The sequence below is a fragment of the Bubalus bubalis genome, chromosome 14 (genome assembly GCF_019923935.1).
Source record: "Bubalus bubalis isolate 160015118507 breed Murrah chromosome 14, NDDB_SH_1, whole genome shotgun sequence".
Taxonomy (NCBI): domain Eukaryota; kingdom Metazoa; phylum Chordata; class Mammalia; order Artiodactyla; family Bovidae; genus Bubalus; species Bubalus bubalis.
Window position 1 is genome coordinate 26,081,058 of NC_059170.1, and position 14,181 is coordinate 26,095,238.

Genomic DNA, 14,181 nt, shown 5'->3' on the forward strand with positions numbered 1-14,181 from the left:
GAGGACCCCCACCCCACGGAGAGGGGCTTTTGCTACACACAGGATTCAAAAAGCCCTCTTTCTACCTACAGCACTGGTGTTTAGCTGCCTTTCTCTGCCAGAAGCGTTTCTGGCAAGTTCTCCAAGCATTCCCCACTCTCTAGTCTCCAACCTAGCCCTTTGTCTTGCCCTGCTGCACTGAGGTATTAGCATTTGAATGGCCTTATTTGCCCTTGCAACTTAGGAAATTGGCTCCCAAAAAGCAGCCCTTAGAGTTGACCACAGGGGTGAATTACCAGCCAGTTACTAGCTTTCAACTGGAAAGGAAGAAAGGAAGAGGAAGGGAAAACTAGTAAAATAAAGCTGGTTAAATGGTCTGCTCCAATATTCAGGATTTTTTGTTTTGCTACATTAATCATTTGCTTAATAAAAATGTGCTTTTTCTTGGACAAAAGTGTTCTTTTAAGTGAACTTGAGTTGGAAAATCATGCATCAGTGTTCAAATACTGTGTGGTGTCAACAATCTGATGCAGGTTTATTTCTGAGGCTTGGCAAAGAAAACATTTAATCTGTGTTTATCAGAATTCGGGAATTGGGAATTTTAAAGTTTGGAATTGTTTTAAGATAATGTCTGTTTAATGCACTAGAAACTTTTCCCCTGGAACTGCTATCACCCCTTTACTCTTTAGCCTCAGTTTTAGCAGTTTTGATAGAAGGTTTAATAAGGAAGAAAGCTGAAACTTCAAGGTTGGTAAGAAATGAGCTTAAAAAAAAAATGCATGGATTTTACTCAGTTTTTCTATATTATCACTGCGCTTCAGGTAAAGGGAGGCTACAGAGAGGAAACTGAGCAAAAATCTTGGTGGCTGGGAAAGTATGTCTCTTAACAGAAAGATTACAAATCACTAGAATCAAATCAAACTTCCAGAGTGATGTCACTTGCCAACTCAAGGACTGCCCTTCCCTTAAAAATTGTCCAGCAAAGAGGCGAGGAGATTCTCAAATTACATCTTTAATCCCGTTTTAGAATGAGGGCTGGAATTCCTCATCCTGTTCTTCCAGTTTACCATTAATGTCGCTGTTTTCTAAATTCTGATGCCCCAGAGCTGGACAGCTGGGTCTAAGACCTCAGGCTCATCGCCCACACCTGCCTGCAGCCTGAGGTCAGGCCCAGTGGTCTCTGCCTCAGTTTCTTCATATGGAACATGAAGGAGCTGAAGAGCAGGTCCTAGCATCCCTTTCTGCTCCCAGTACCTGCAGGGTGACTAAGTAAAGCCCAGAGTTTCCCAGTTTGACTCAGATCAATGATTTTAATGCTAAAGGAGCACCCCCCCAAATGAAAGGTTGATAAAATAAAAACACCAGTTGTGAAGAATTCTTTCTGTTTTGTGTTTGTCTAATTTGATTTTCTCCAATCTGATTTTGCATTAGGGGCAAAAATGGTGCAGAAGCAAGTCAGAAAAAAAAAAATTCCGTAAATAGGATTTAGAGAATTCAGGCAGACAGGTTAGAGAATTCGGGATTCCACCACAACCTCTTACTAACAAGGATTGGGGGGGGAGGTGACTGGCCTTCTGAAGAGCAGCTGTTAAGCTTAAGAGTTACTGTCTGTTGTAGGTGGGCTGTTGCTCATCTGCCCTCCTTCATCGCAGGGTCAGAAGATAGGCTTTTCAGGGTGGGGGCGGGCAGCCTGGAGATGCTTGCTGTTTGGGGAGAGAGCAGACAAATGCTCCCAACCTCAAACTGACCACAAGTGCAGAGTATATGTTCTAGTAACACTTAAAAGTGTCCTGATGAGGAATGACCTGAGAAATTGGCTCAGAGGCTGCAGCTAATTAGGATAAACCAGTTTTCTTTCAACCTTTTTCCCCCCTCATTATCGCTCCCTCCCAGGAGCTTTTTCAGACATTTTTTTTTCTGAATTAGTCCTCATTCATGAAATGTGAATACCACAGATTCAGAGATACACCATGTATCTGCCTCTCTACTGTGGGCTCCTGGAATAGCTAAGGTTTTTTTGCACCCTCCCCCAAACCAATCTTTAACTCTGTTGCAAATGCATGAGATTGTTTTTTAAAAACTGTTTAAGAAAAACTAATTTATGTCAAGTGATTTAACATCCCATTTTTGTTCTGTATTTTAACCTTGGGGCGGGGGGCTACATATCACAAGGCTATATATAACATGAATTTTACTGATGTTTGTTTTCTTTAAATCTCATGTTTTTTCCCCCCAAGACCCCCGATACTGGTGCTAGTGAAGTCCAAGTGAACAGCCTAGTGACTTAGTTCTTCCAAGGCCAAGAGTATGCAGTGCGGGGCCTCTGTCACCTGCTGAAAGCACCCAACCAGTAAGTGCAGGACACCTGAGAGGAGCTGGCACCGCAGCACCCCCACCTCCCCATCCCAGGGCATGCAGTGCTGTAATTCAGTGGGAGATTTGAGGACTACAAAAGCAAAGTGTAGGGGAAGTCAAAGGAAAAAGGAAAGATGGAGGGAGATGAGACACCTGAGAAGAAAGGAGGCTGAGGTTTGGAGATGGGGATCACAAAACCTGTGTTAGGGCTAGAAAGAACAGGCTGAAGCAAGAGATTTGGGGAGGAAAAGGTTTAGAGGAGCCTCCATGGCAGTCTTCAACATCAGCTTAGTATTAGGAAGAGCGTTTTTCACAGCTGAGGGTAATGGTGGGTTAGTCACCCTACAGTCACTGTCCCCCTGAGAGTCTCTTACAGGCCTGGCCCAGAAATTTCAATTTCATAGGTGCAGTCGAGCTGTCGTATATACACTTCAAATGCTTCAATCAAATGGGAAGACTTACAACCTAGGAAACCTTGCTTTATATGGTTTAAATCCTAAGTCCTGGATTCTGGATCAGGGAGAGTCCCCGAATCTCAAACTTGAGGGGTGTGAGGATCACAGAGTCCAAGACTGCCCCCCACCCACCCCCAAGCTGAAGAAGACAAATTTTTCCTCCCCCAGGCAAGAGCCAGCTTCTGAGTGCCCTGGCTTATGTTGCTGTCTCAATTAGATTTCATTAGGAGACTTTGCTCTGGGTAATTGAAGTTGTGCACAAAGGTGAAATATACCATTCCCCTTACAAAGTCAAGAGGAATAAGTCACGCAGCCAAGAAGCCCCTCGGGGCCTGGAATTTCCACCAAGAATTACCGAAATTTCAAATAGAGCTTCCACTAAAGCCAAATGTCTCTTCTGGGATTTCCTCCCACCATCCCTACCCCCAACTTTTGCCCCTCTTAGTCCCTGTTCCAGGGTGGCATTGTTCCTCTAATCTGGAATAGCCACTTCCTCCCCTGGAATTCTCAGCTGCACCATCAGCCAGCCTAGAGGAGGAATCCACAGCTCTGTCCAGGTGGCTGTAGAGAATGTCTGGACCCACCCTACAAGCCCAAGGGGGTCAGGTGCCAGCCTCGTGTCTGGCTGCAGAATGGGGTGGCCGTTCCAAGATCAGGGCCACCAAGGACAGCTAGTGAGCTGAACGCAGGGGCTAGCTGAACGAAGGGGCTAGCTGAACGAAGAGGGCTGGATTCTTGGTGGGAACCCTTGGTCCCTGGGGCTTTTTAATCTGAGATCAAGTCTTTTCACACCTCTGACTAACATCAGCTCTGCGCCTGCTCCTAAGCCTCATCCATTGGAGGCATTTTCCCTGCACTTGGCATTTGCTGAAATAGCCTGGTCACGCAGACCCTTCTGCAGACAGCAGTAGACTGCTGCTGCCTCCACCGGCTGAGGCTGGCAGAGGAGATGCTGGGAGGTAAAAGGATGGGCACAGCGAGTCCTAATTGAACAGTAATTAATTGAACAGCATCAAAGTCTTATTGCTACTCAGTCAGCACTCAGAAAACATTTGTCACTGGGAGGTTGAGAACCATAATCGTTGCCTGAATTCTCTTCCCTTTGTCCTTTCATTTCTGCCTTTGCCTTTTCCTCACAACTGGTGAAAAGATTCTCCTTTTCCTCACCTGACAGTAACCCACTGCCAGCTAATGACACATGGGGGCTGCAGAGAAGGCTCTGCAAACTGCCCCCCTGCCAAGCATCCCCCCACCTTCCGGGAGGAAATGCCACCACCAGGGGAAGAGGGATCGTTAATTTGTCTTGGTTTCTGCTCTCTTCTCTCTTGCCTACCTCCCCTCCCTCTCAAGGGACCCTCTTCCACTTTGCTTTCTCTTTATTGGATACAGGGATGAACTAAAACAGAAAGCTGATAGGCAGCTACTTACAGTCTGGATAGGCTTTAGCAATGAATAAGAACCTCCAGACGTAAGTACACTGACGATCCTTCACTGATTATGACGTGTGCTGCCATGGAGGCGTCAATAGAGCAGAAGACGGAGTTGGTGGGCGGGCGGGCAGGGAGTCATGTGGGGCCACCAAGGAAGGGGGCCACGTCCCTGCAGGTGACACTGGTGCCGTTTAAGAGTCAACAGTGAAGAAATACTGTCTTTCCATTTGGGGTTACTTCTTTACAAAAAGCCAGCTCATCACTCCTGTGGCACCTGGGCTGTCAGGTCTGACTTCCTTAGAAATGCAGTGTTTGACTGAAACATGCGTAGTATTTCCCAATCCTTTCTCAATGCATGAAGTGTAGAAACCCTATTCTTTTTAAGTAGTAGATATACAATTTTCAAGAAACCTCCACCTGGCTTCTGACAGCTCAGGCTTTCCTCCTCTCAGAGTACCATTTCACTGCAGACCCTAGCACAAGCCCTGCTGGGTGGGCGCCAAACCCCAGCCTGCAGCTTCACCCCAGTTCAGTCTTTCTTCAGGCACCCTGCCTAGTCTCTGCCTTCCTCTTCTGGGCTACATGAACCCATTAACTAATGTTCCTTCCTCCTTCGTGCTCATTTCTAAAAATATTTACCTTTTCCCTGATAGAAATCCATTCAGAATTGGAAATCGATGCCTAAGGTGATACTTTGCAATTATAAAATCATAATGGCAGATCTTACAAACTGTGCCCTCTGGCCACATCCATCCAGGTCAAGGCCATGTTTCTGTCTTGGCCAACAAGGTCACCAGCCCTGAATGGGCTCGCCAGACAGTCCCACCAATCAGAGTGGCCACCAGTTAGCCCCTCTCAGCTGATCACCCCCAGCTCTTACCATATGGGTTTCTTGGGTCCCTGTGGTGAGGCTACCCAGCTGCCTTTCAGGTTAGCCAGCTCTTCCAACATCTGGCTACCCTTCTGCTAGTCTCTCAAATCCCACTTCTGATTTGTGGTGAAGCTTCAGCTCTGATCCCCACTCATCCAAGAGATTTGGGGTTTTCAGATTCTGGTAGCCAGTCACTACAGTGAAATAAACAAGAGTGGACAAAAGGGAGACACTAGAATTAAATGCCGCAATCTTTTCTTCCTGATCCTAATTTACCTTCAAATTAAGGGAATTGCTACTTGAGTCTAAGGGTCCTTTCTCAGCACACAGCAGTGGTTTCAACTGGGGGCGGTTTTGCCTCCCAGAGGACACTTGGCAAAATTTAGAGACATTTTTAGTTGCTACAACGAAGGGGATGCTACTGGCATCTAGTGGGTAGAGGCCAAGGATGCTCCTAGACATCCTCCAGTGCCCAGGACAGTCCCCCACAGCACAGAACTCCCTGGCCCCAGAAGGCAACTTGTGTAAAGGCAGAGAAACCGCCATCTAGACGAGCTATGCTGACCAATTCTTAAATTCTTCCCTCTGGCGTGCTCCCACCTGGCCCTTCCTAGGCCCAACACTCTTTCCTGTAATGTCCCCCCTTTTTCTCTCCAGTGCTCCAAGTGTTTGAGAGTCTATCACCAAATTTAGATTGAAGATCTAAATTGAAGATTTTATCTGATCGAGTGATTTCATATCCTAATAAGGATAACTGTCACTTTGAATTTGGGGTCCCGTCCTCCTAAATAATAGGCTGAAAGAAATCTCCACCCAGACTGTACCTCCTTCTCCCCTTTGTCAGGTCCAAAACCATGCCAGCTTTTCTCCAGGTCCTGACTTCTCCATCCCAGGTGCCAGACCTGGGCTCCCCTGCCCCTTGCATGTTGCACCGGGGAGTTGCTGGAGGGTCCTCTGGGATCCCTCTGAGTCCCTCCCTCCAGCCTTCTTGCCTCCTTCACTGTGCCTATTTCTCTCTCCCTTAAAGGTCATGACCGGCCAGGGCCTCCTTTGTTCTCTTCGGCAGGGCCATCCTCCACACTTCCCCAATCCCGCCCTAAAACAAGGCTCAAATCCTCACTTGCAGGATTAAAAAAAAAAAAAAAGTTCAATATCTGTTCCATTTCCTACCAAAGAAGCCTCCAAACTGCTTGCCCTGCTATTCCATGGCATCCTCAGAGAAACACTATCAGTATTCCCTGCCTCTCTCACCCACTGCTCCCCCAGGCCCAGCCGGGTGACCTGTTCTCTTTATCCAGCCGTGTGCCACGTTTCTTACTATTGGATCTTTGTTCGTGGTAGGCCGACGTCTCCCATCCCCCGACTTTTGCTCACAGCCTAGCCATCCATCCCTCCGTGGAGGCCCATCTGCAACTCCATTTTCTCCATCAAGGTCCCCCCCCGCCCCCGCCCCAGTTGAGGGGTCTTTTCTTTCATTTTTATGTTGCTTAGCCTCTAGGAAGGAAGATACTGTCGGCCCGATCCTCATCCCATCAGTGCGTGTGCTCTCCTGGCAAATAATCCAGGTGCTACAGGCTCCTGGGGATGCAGAACAGACTCTCTGCACCCATTCCTGTTGAACGGTGCTGTAGGAAAGAGCCTCGGTGACGTGGGCTGCGCGCGAGGCCTGGCGAGTGTAAACCGTCCCTTTAGGGCCCCCATCGCGGCCTCCTTGAGGCTCCAAACCGCGACGCCTACTGACCTTCCACTTCGGCAGGGCTCAGCATCCCCACGACCTCAACTCCTTATCCATCTGGGGCCGTTCCTCTGCATCAGGGCAGTGAGCCCCCTCTCCTCAGGGTCTTGGCCCTCTACCTGCAGGCCCTTCGCCTCCTCCTCGCCTCGCCCTGGCAGCGGATTCCTCTTAGGGGTTTGCCCACCGCCATCAGCGAGAACGAGGGCTCCTCCCTGAGAGACCTCACCTCCCCTTTCAGCCTCGGTGACCTGGGGCATCAGGAAGTGACCCCACAGCGCCAGCCGGCCTCGTGGCGGCCCAGGCCTGGCCGCCATACGCCCGCCCACCAACCGCTCCTAACCACCCCAGCGGCACAACCTCTTAGGGCGTTCCAACGCGGCGCCCCCTATTGGACCTCCCACTCATATCCGGTTTCCGGTCTGACGCCCCCCGCTCATTCGCTAGGCAGCCTTGATTGGCGTGACCCCAGCCCAATGGCTGACCCAGCGCTGGGGTCGGAGGGGAGTGAGTTGACTGTTGCGACCCAGTTGGCACATTCCGTGGACGCTCAAAAGGTTGAGCTGTTACGTGTGGGGGTAGTTGTCCAAAGTTTGGACCAAAGTTCAGTGTTGGTACTTGGAAGTGTGTTGACCCGAAGAGCTGAGATGATACGCCCTTGGGGTGGGGGTGGGGGGCTCCAAACATTACCCGGGGTCCGACTTTGTCAGTTTTCCTCGGCACAGCTCATCCGCATGGGTGGTGGTTTACGGGGGCAGTGATGCGCGGTGGCTCTGACCCCCTCGTTCAAAGAGGGATGTATTAGGTTTAGCGAGGTGGGAGTGTGTGTGCGTACGTGGTTCGCCTGACTGTGGCTCGTAGATACAGCGATCCAGGCGATGCGATCTAAGCGATGCGCCCCGCTTGCCGCAGCCCACCTTGCACGTACCCCGCCATCCCTCCCCACGCCCTAAGGCCAAGTGATCACCTCCTTCTTGCCCAGCTACCTTCCACCTAAAAGTGGCTCATGGGTCCATGTCACCCACTGGCGAGACAGATATGATGCTTGAGTCCCGGGTCTTACGTGAACCACACGCAGCATATTTTTCCTGGGGCTCAAATCCCTCCGCAAACCCCCAAACCTTGATCTGTGTAAATGCACACGCCAAGCCCACCCAGGTGGTGTTGGCATTTATCCCTGCCGGCTCTGAGCCCACCACGCACTACAGCGACGGCGATGGGAGCTCAAGCCGGGCGAGTGCCGGGTTTGTGGCCGGACTTAGTGCCGCCTCAGCGGGCTCAGGCATTCGAAAAGTAAAGCAGCTGTTCTGGGGGACCCATAGCGAGACGAGAAGAACTTGAAGGGGGCTGGAGAGGGGCCAGAGGAGCTGACAGATCAACCCCGCAGCCGGTGCCCGAAGCGGGGAACAAGCGCACAGCGGTCGCAGCTGCCCGCACGGCACGGTTTGTATCTTTGGGCTCGGTGCGCACGGGGTTTTTCAGTCTCCGAGACCACCTTAAACCGGCCATAAATCTCAACTGAAATTCCATTTAGCCCTTTCCCAGAACAACAGGACCTCTGGAACTCTGGGGCCTTCAGTCTGTGGGGTCCCTGTGTGCGTCCCGCAACCCCCAGTTCCGTGCCGCGGCAGCTACCGCTTGGAGGGTCTTGGTAGTAGATACCCAAGACCCTCTTACTCCCTTGTATTTATCGTCGTCCCCATGAACGGGGAAGAACCCTGCCTGCGTCACCCTAGGCCACTGCAGAGACCCCAGAATGTGGTGGGGATGGGGGACATTGATGTGCTAATTTATAGGAGCCAGCCTCGGCAACCGGCAAACAAAAGCCGTAGAAGCGATGTAAAGTACCCCCAACACATTTTAAAAACAAATTGCATGCTCACACTCGTCAGCCCCTTTCCCCTCGCCACTTGTCTGCTCCGCCGGTGGGCTCACGACCACCTGTCGCATCCCCGCGCGCTCCTGCACCCCCTTCGCACGCGCCCGAAGCCTTGCGCTCCAGACTCGGGACTTAGGATCTGAGGATGCTCAGGGCTGGGGGCTGCGGCTCAGGGGTTCAGGGGTAGTTTGGGGTTACGAAACACTCCTGCAGTCCCCCCTCCCCCCGAGGAGAGTCTGTTGGGTCTGGGAGGGAGGGGTTCAGCTCCTGCGCTCCCGCAGCCCGGGGCCCACGTCTTGCGTCACGTGTCCTGCAACGCAGGAGAGCGCTCTCTCTGACCAGGGGAGAAGAGAGGAGAAACACTCCAAATCAGTCAGGGAGAGGACTGGAAGGAGCCAAAACGTCCCTGCGAGGCCTGCGCGCATCAGCCCCCTTACCCAAAGTCTGGGGCTCCCGGAGCCTGGCGCCGGCTCCCAGAGCCATCTCGACACTGAACCTGCGTCCTCTGGTGGCCGAAAAAGAGCACGACGAGCGATTTTCGGACCGAATCGGCGCGCTCCTCTGATCCAAGCAGGCGGGGCTGGCCTGGGACTGAGCAAAAGAGAAAGGAGGGGACAAGTAAGGCCAAAGGTGGTGGTGGTGGGGGGGGGGGACAGGGGCAACCTGAGGGGATAAAAAGTGATCAGAAAGGAGCCAAGACTCAACCAGCAAAAATAGACTTGTTTTTGCCATGGTCTGGGGTTCAAGGCCTTGAACCCCTGAACCCCTAGACCTCACTAGGGTTGGAAAGTGAGGTCGGAGAACTTTCCAGCTGGTACTTTGATTTAAATTTTTTGAAAATATTTTTTTCACCCTAGTTCGGTTGGGTGCTCCGTCTCACGGGGCCCCAAGTTTATTTTAAGAAGCCGCCACCGTGTTATGGGCGTGCGCAACTGCCTCGACGGCAATAATATGTCAGGACAACGCAATAACCCCCCTGAACTCGGGGAACAGCCCGAGCAACCACCTTTGGAGGCCCCAGGGGCAGCTGCCCCCGGTGCTGGGCCTGGCCCAGCCGAAGAGATGGAGACCCCACCGCCTCACAGCGAGCCCATCCCCATCGAGACTGAAGGCGAAGCCTGTGGACCCCCAGAGGTCTCCAGACCCAACTTCCAGGACCTCGGCCAGGCCATCAAGGAAGCTGGAGCCCATGGAGGGTACAGCCCACCTCCCGAGGAAGCCATGCCCTTCGAGGTCGAGCAGGCCAGCTTGGGAAGCTTCTGGCCTACCCTGGAGCATCCTGGAGACACCACTGGGACCGGTGCAGGCCTTGAGGCCTTCAGCCCACCGGTCATGGAGCCCGGAGCCTCCCCTGAGGCCGTTCCAAGCCTGGGAAGCTACAGCCCTCCACCAGAAGAAGCTATGCCTTTTGAGTTTGAGCAGCCAGACCAGGGAGAGAACCAACCTCCCTTGCAGGTCTCAGACCTTGCTCCAGGAGGCCCAGGTTCGGTGGTCTTCAGGGCTCCTCCCGAGGAGCCCCGAGCCATCAGAGCTGAAAACGCAGGCATCAGAGGAGGATGCAGCCCTCCCCTCGAGGAGGATCTGCCATTCGAGTTTGATGGAGCAGCCTTGGGGGACGACAGCCCACCTCCTGGGCTCCCCCGAGCTATCCCACAGATCGACGGCGGTGGGGGCAACCAGATCACGACAGTCGCGGTCTCGAGTGCGATCCTCCTCACTCCCGCCGCGAACGAGCCCCCCCTCTGGGTCCCCGGCATCATCGGCAGCCCATCTCGAGAGGCTGTCAGACCTCTTCCACACTTCGCGGGAGACAGCCCCCCGATGGAGGTCTCCAGACCCCCGCGCGAGGTTGGCAGCGCCCCCGTTGGGGTCGATGACGCTCCCGGCGACATGGACAGCCCCCCAGTCGCGCTTGATGATCTGCGCATCGAGGTCTCCGGAGCTCCCGTTGAGAGAGAGCAAGCAGAGGGAGAGAGACCCCCAGCCGAGGGAGAAGCAGCCGAGATGGAGGGAGGCTCAGCCACCACAGCCGCGGAGGGAGGCAAGGTCCCCGATCCCGGGGACGGAGCCCCTGCCGCCGCCGCCGAGGCAGCACTGGCCGCTCCAGCCGCCGAGGCAGCCTCGGCTGCTCCAGAACCCCCTGCCGCCGGAGCAGCCCCAGCCGCTCCTGCCGCCCCAGCCGCTCCTGCCACCCCAGCCGCTCCTGCCGCCCCAGCCGCTCCTGCCGCTGGGGCAGCCCCGGCCGCTCTTGTCACCAGGGGAGCCCCTGTTGGCCGGGCGGCTCCTGTCCCCCGGGCAGCCACTGTCCCCCGGGCAGCCACTGTCCCCCGGGCAGCCTCCGTCTCCCGGGCCACTCCTATTACCTGGGCAAAGCCCACCTCGGGAGCCCGACCCGAGATCAGTTTCCTTAGACCCCCCAGCCCGGAGATCCAGGCTGCCGATCCGCCTGTTCCGCAGCCTCCGCGCGCATTTGCCTGGCGGGGCAGGTCAGAGCCCAGCTGCTGCTACCTCTACGACGATCAGATATCCGTCAGCAGCGACAGCGAAGACGAATCCGACGATGGGACCTTCGGATGCCGCCGCTGGTTTTCGTCCAAGCAAAACCGCCGCCGCCGAAAGCCCCGGAGCAACTTGCTCCCCAACTTCCTCGTCCGGGCCTTCCGAGGCTGCGTCTTCGGATCCGAGAGCCCCCAGTTCAGAGGCGCCTTCAGCCCCAAGGTCAAGAAGGTTGCCTTGGCGGAGAAGCGCAGACAGGACCGCAAGGAAAACGCGGGGAAGCGTGGCCAGAAGTGGTCCGAGAAGAGACACAGCCAGTTCACCAACAAGCAACTCCAGAACAAGATGGACAACTCGCGTACGCACCGCATGCTGTTTCTAGGTAATGCGGCGGACTTTGCCCGTGGGGAGCAGGGCCACCCTGGAACCCCGGGAGCGGGTGGCAGGGCTGCCCGATGGGCCTCCGGGCCTGGCGGCGGGAGGGGGGTGTCTGGGCCGAGGCGGGAAGAACCTGCCAGAAAGTTCCAGCACGGGGCCCTAACTTTGCCCTGGGAGCGGGAGGGATCTTGGGTGGGCTTGGGTGGGGGAGTGTGTGCCCTTTGGGGGATAAACATGACACGATACAACACTTGAGGGTCGTTTCCAGCTGGACAAACCAGTGCCAGCGATCGTAAGACCACGTCGCCGAGTCGTGGGGTGGGGGACGGCAAGAAAGGCGGGGGCTTCAGGTGAGCCAGGAACTGCGGGGCGGGGCGGTGGGGTGGGGGGGTGGGGGGGGCGCTCAGGGGTCGCTCATGCTGGCTGGCTGGGGCCGTCGGTGGGTTGGGGGTTGATGGAGAACGTGCGTCCCTGCCTCGCCCGGCTCAGCTTCCCGGTATCAGACAGCTTGTTGTGGGTGTGCATTGGTGTCCACATTGTGTCCGCCTGTGCATGGTATCCTCAAATGTTCTCCAACCCCCATCCCTGGCACCCTCCAAATTACCCGCCGACTGTGTACTTGTACCGGGGAATGGGCTGTCTTGTGTTTTGCGCCATTGCCCGGGCAAAAACTTTCCGTGAACACACAACACTCCGGCTGTACCTGTGTGCTGGCGCTGGCGCTCTGCAGCGGGCGGCGCGAAACTGGCGGCGCGAAAAGCCTGAGAAAGTAGCGGGAGACGCCCGGGAGGATGTGGGGCCGCTAGCTGAGCTGGGGGCGGGGGCCGCCTCTGGGCGGCCTCCATAACCTATTTTCTGTCTGTCTTTCTCTCTTTTTTCCCTTTTGCGCTAAGCGTTTCCTCACTTCTTATTCGTTCGCCAAACCCTCCCGCCTTTACGGTTGAAAAACCAGACACGCAGGTATCTGGGGCGTCCGGGGCTGCGCGCAAAAATTTGGTATTCTGCACACATTCAGCTTACCTGGTGGGGGATGAAGGGAGGAGAGGCAAAAAAAAAAAACCCTACAAACCACACCGGGACTGGTTCCAGGGGATGGGCGTGGCTATGTTTAAGAACTATGAAATCATTTTTTTTTTAACCTAGGGAAGAGCCTGAGGTAAGCCAATCCTTTACCCTTTTACCAAATACAGTAGGAGGGGCTTGGTTCTAAGAGAGAGGTTATGCGTTGGGAGTTGAATGCCCATCTTGTGTTTGAAATGCTATTAAAATAAAACTTTTTAAAACATGCTTCCAGTGTATTTTAAGTGTGTGGGTAAAATGTAAAAAAACTGTGAGACATGTAAATGTTTACATGTGAATTTTTTCAAGCAGCTTTAGCTGGGGGCAGAGGGGCTCAAAGGTAAGACCCTCTGCATATGAGCTTGGGATACAAAAACATTAAAAGATCTGTTAATAATTCCATTGGGAGGATACCGTTGATGGCCCTGGCCTCCGCCCTCCTCCTCCCCTCACCTTTCCAATAGCCTCCTCCTCCCCCCCACAACAAGACCCTCTGCTGCATCTCCCCAGTCCTTCCCTGGCCCCGCCCAGTCCCCCTCCCTCCTTCCCCCTCCCCTAGATTCTCCTTAGCTCAAATCTGGGTCTTGATTCCTGTGCCACAGTTAATCAGAGCAGCAATTAGCAAAGATCTGAATGTGTGGCTTAAGTGAAGATTTCAAAAGTGAAACTCCACAATCCTAATTTCTTTATTTTGCTTATTCTCTAACCCTCTCGAGGAATTTCAAGGTTACAATTTTTCAGGCTGTGCTACATTTGTTAAATATTTTGTAATGTGCCATATAACTGTGTGCTATTGTGATGTGTGCTTCTCACAAGTCACAGTTTTAAATGTGATGGTCATTTTATTCATGCCCACCCAGGGAAATAAGGACAGCATCATTTCCCTCAAAAACATCCAGGAGGGAGGTAGTTTTACACTTCAGATGCCCTAACTGAACTAAAGGCCCAGAGCCTCAAATGACAGTGTGGTGTTCTCCTGCGGACAGCTGATTTTGCCACAACAGTTCCATGTCAACATTCCAAACATAGCACTGGGTAGCACACCTGTGATGGGGGAGGAGCCATAATTGGGGGCAGACAGGAGAGCCAAGGCACAGTTTGCACTTGATGCCTAATTGGCAGTGTCCCTCATATGCTGCAGCCTCAGTTGCCTCATTTGTAAAAATCTTTCAAGCAGATCTTCACTAAATTCTCCTTTGCTCCATTCCCGGAATCCCCTATTCTGGGGCTTTAGGGTGGGGAGCATCATCCACTTAAATCAAGACTGGAGGCTTATGCCATAGGTTATACAAACATCTACCCTGCAGCAAACAGTCCATGTCTGAGGCTGAGCCTTAAGAACATTCGAAGTTTCCCTTGCTTACTCTTATTTTGATGCAGGGGAGAAAATTCACCTTATAAAGAAGATTAGCTGGGCTCACCTGCATCACCCTGGCCCTACGCCCCAGGTCGAGCACCTTTGCATGCAGTGTAGTCCAGTGAGCCTTGAGCCCTGTCTATCAGGAAAACCTGAATTCAGAAAGTCAGGTTGCCTGCCGTGTCCATGT

General features: G+C 53.5%; 2 protein-coding genes across 14 annotated transcripts in view; both read left to right on the top strand.

Annotated features, from left to right (window-relative positions):
- Positions 1–14,181, top strand: part of LOC112577614 (neuroendocrine secretory protein 55) — a 60,011-nt gene that overhangs the window by 3,570 nt on the left and 42,260 nt on the right. The window lies entirely within an intron of this gene.
- Positions 9,605–14,181, top strand: part of GNAS (GNAS complex locus) — a 54,025-nt gene continuing 49,448 nt past the window's right edge. For 4 of the 8 annotated variants that reach the window (XM_044927799.1, XM_044927800.1, XM_044927801.1 and 1 more), the window contains exons 1-2: positions 9,605–11,579; positions 11,844–11,925. In XM_044927799.1, coding sequence (XP_044783734.1) covers positions 9,620–11,579; positions 11,844–11,925 — 2,042 coding nt within the window. In that variant the 5' untranslated portion in view covers positions 9,605–9,619. The remainder of the gene's footprint in view (positions 11,580–11,843; positions 11,926–14,181) is intronic. The other 4 variants (XM_006049040.3, XM_006049041.3, XM_025263756.2 and 1 more) reach the window with 1 other exon arrangement.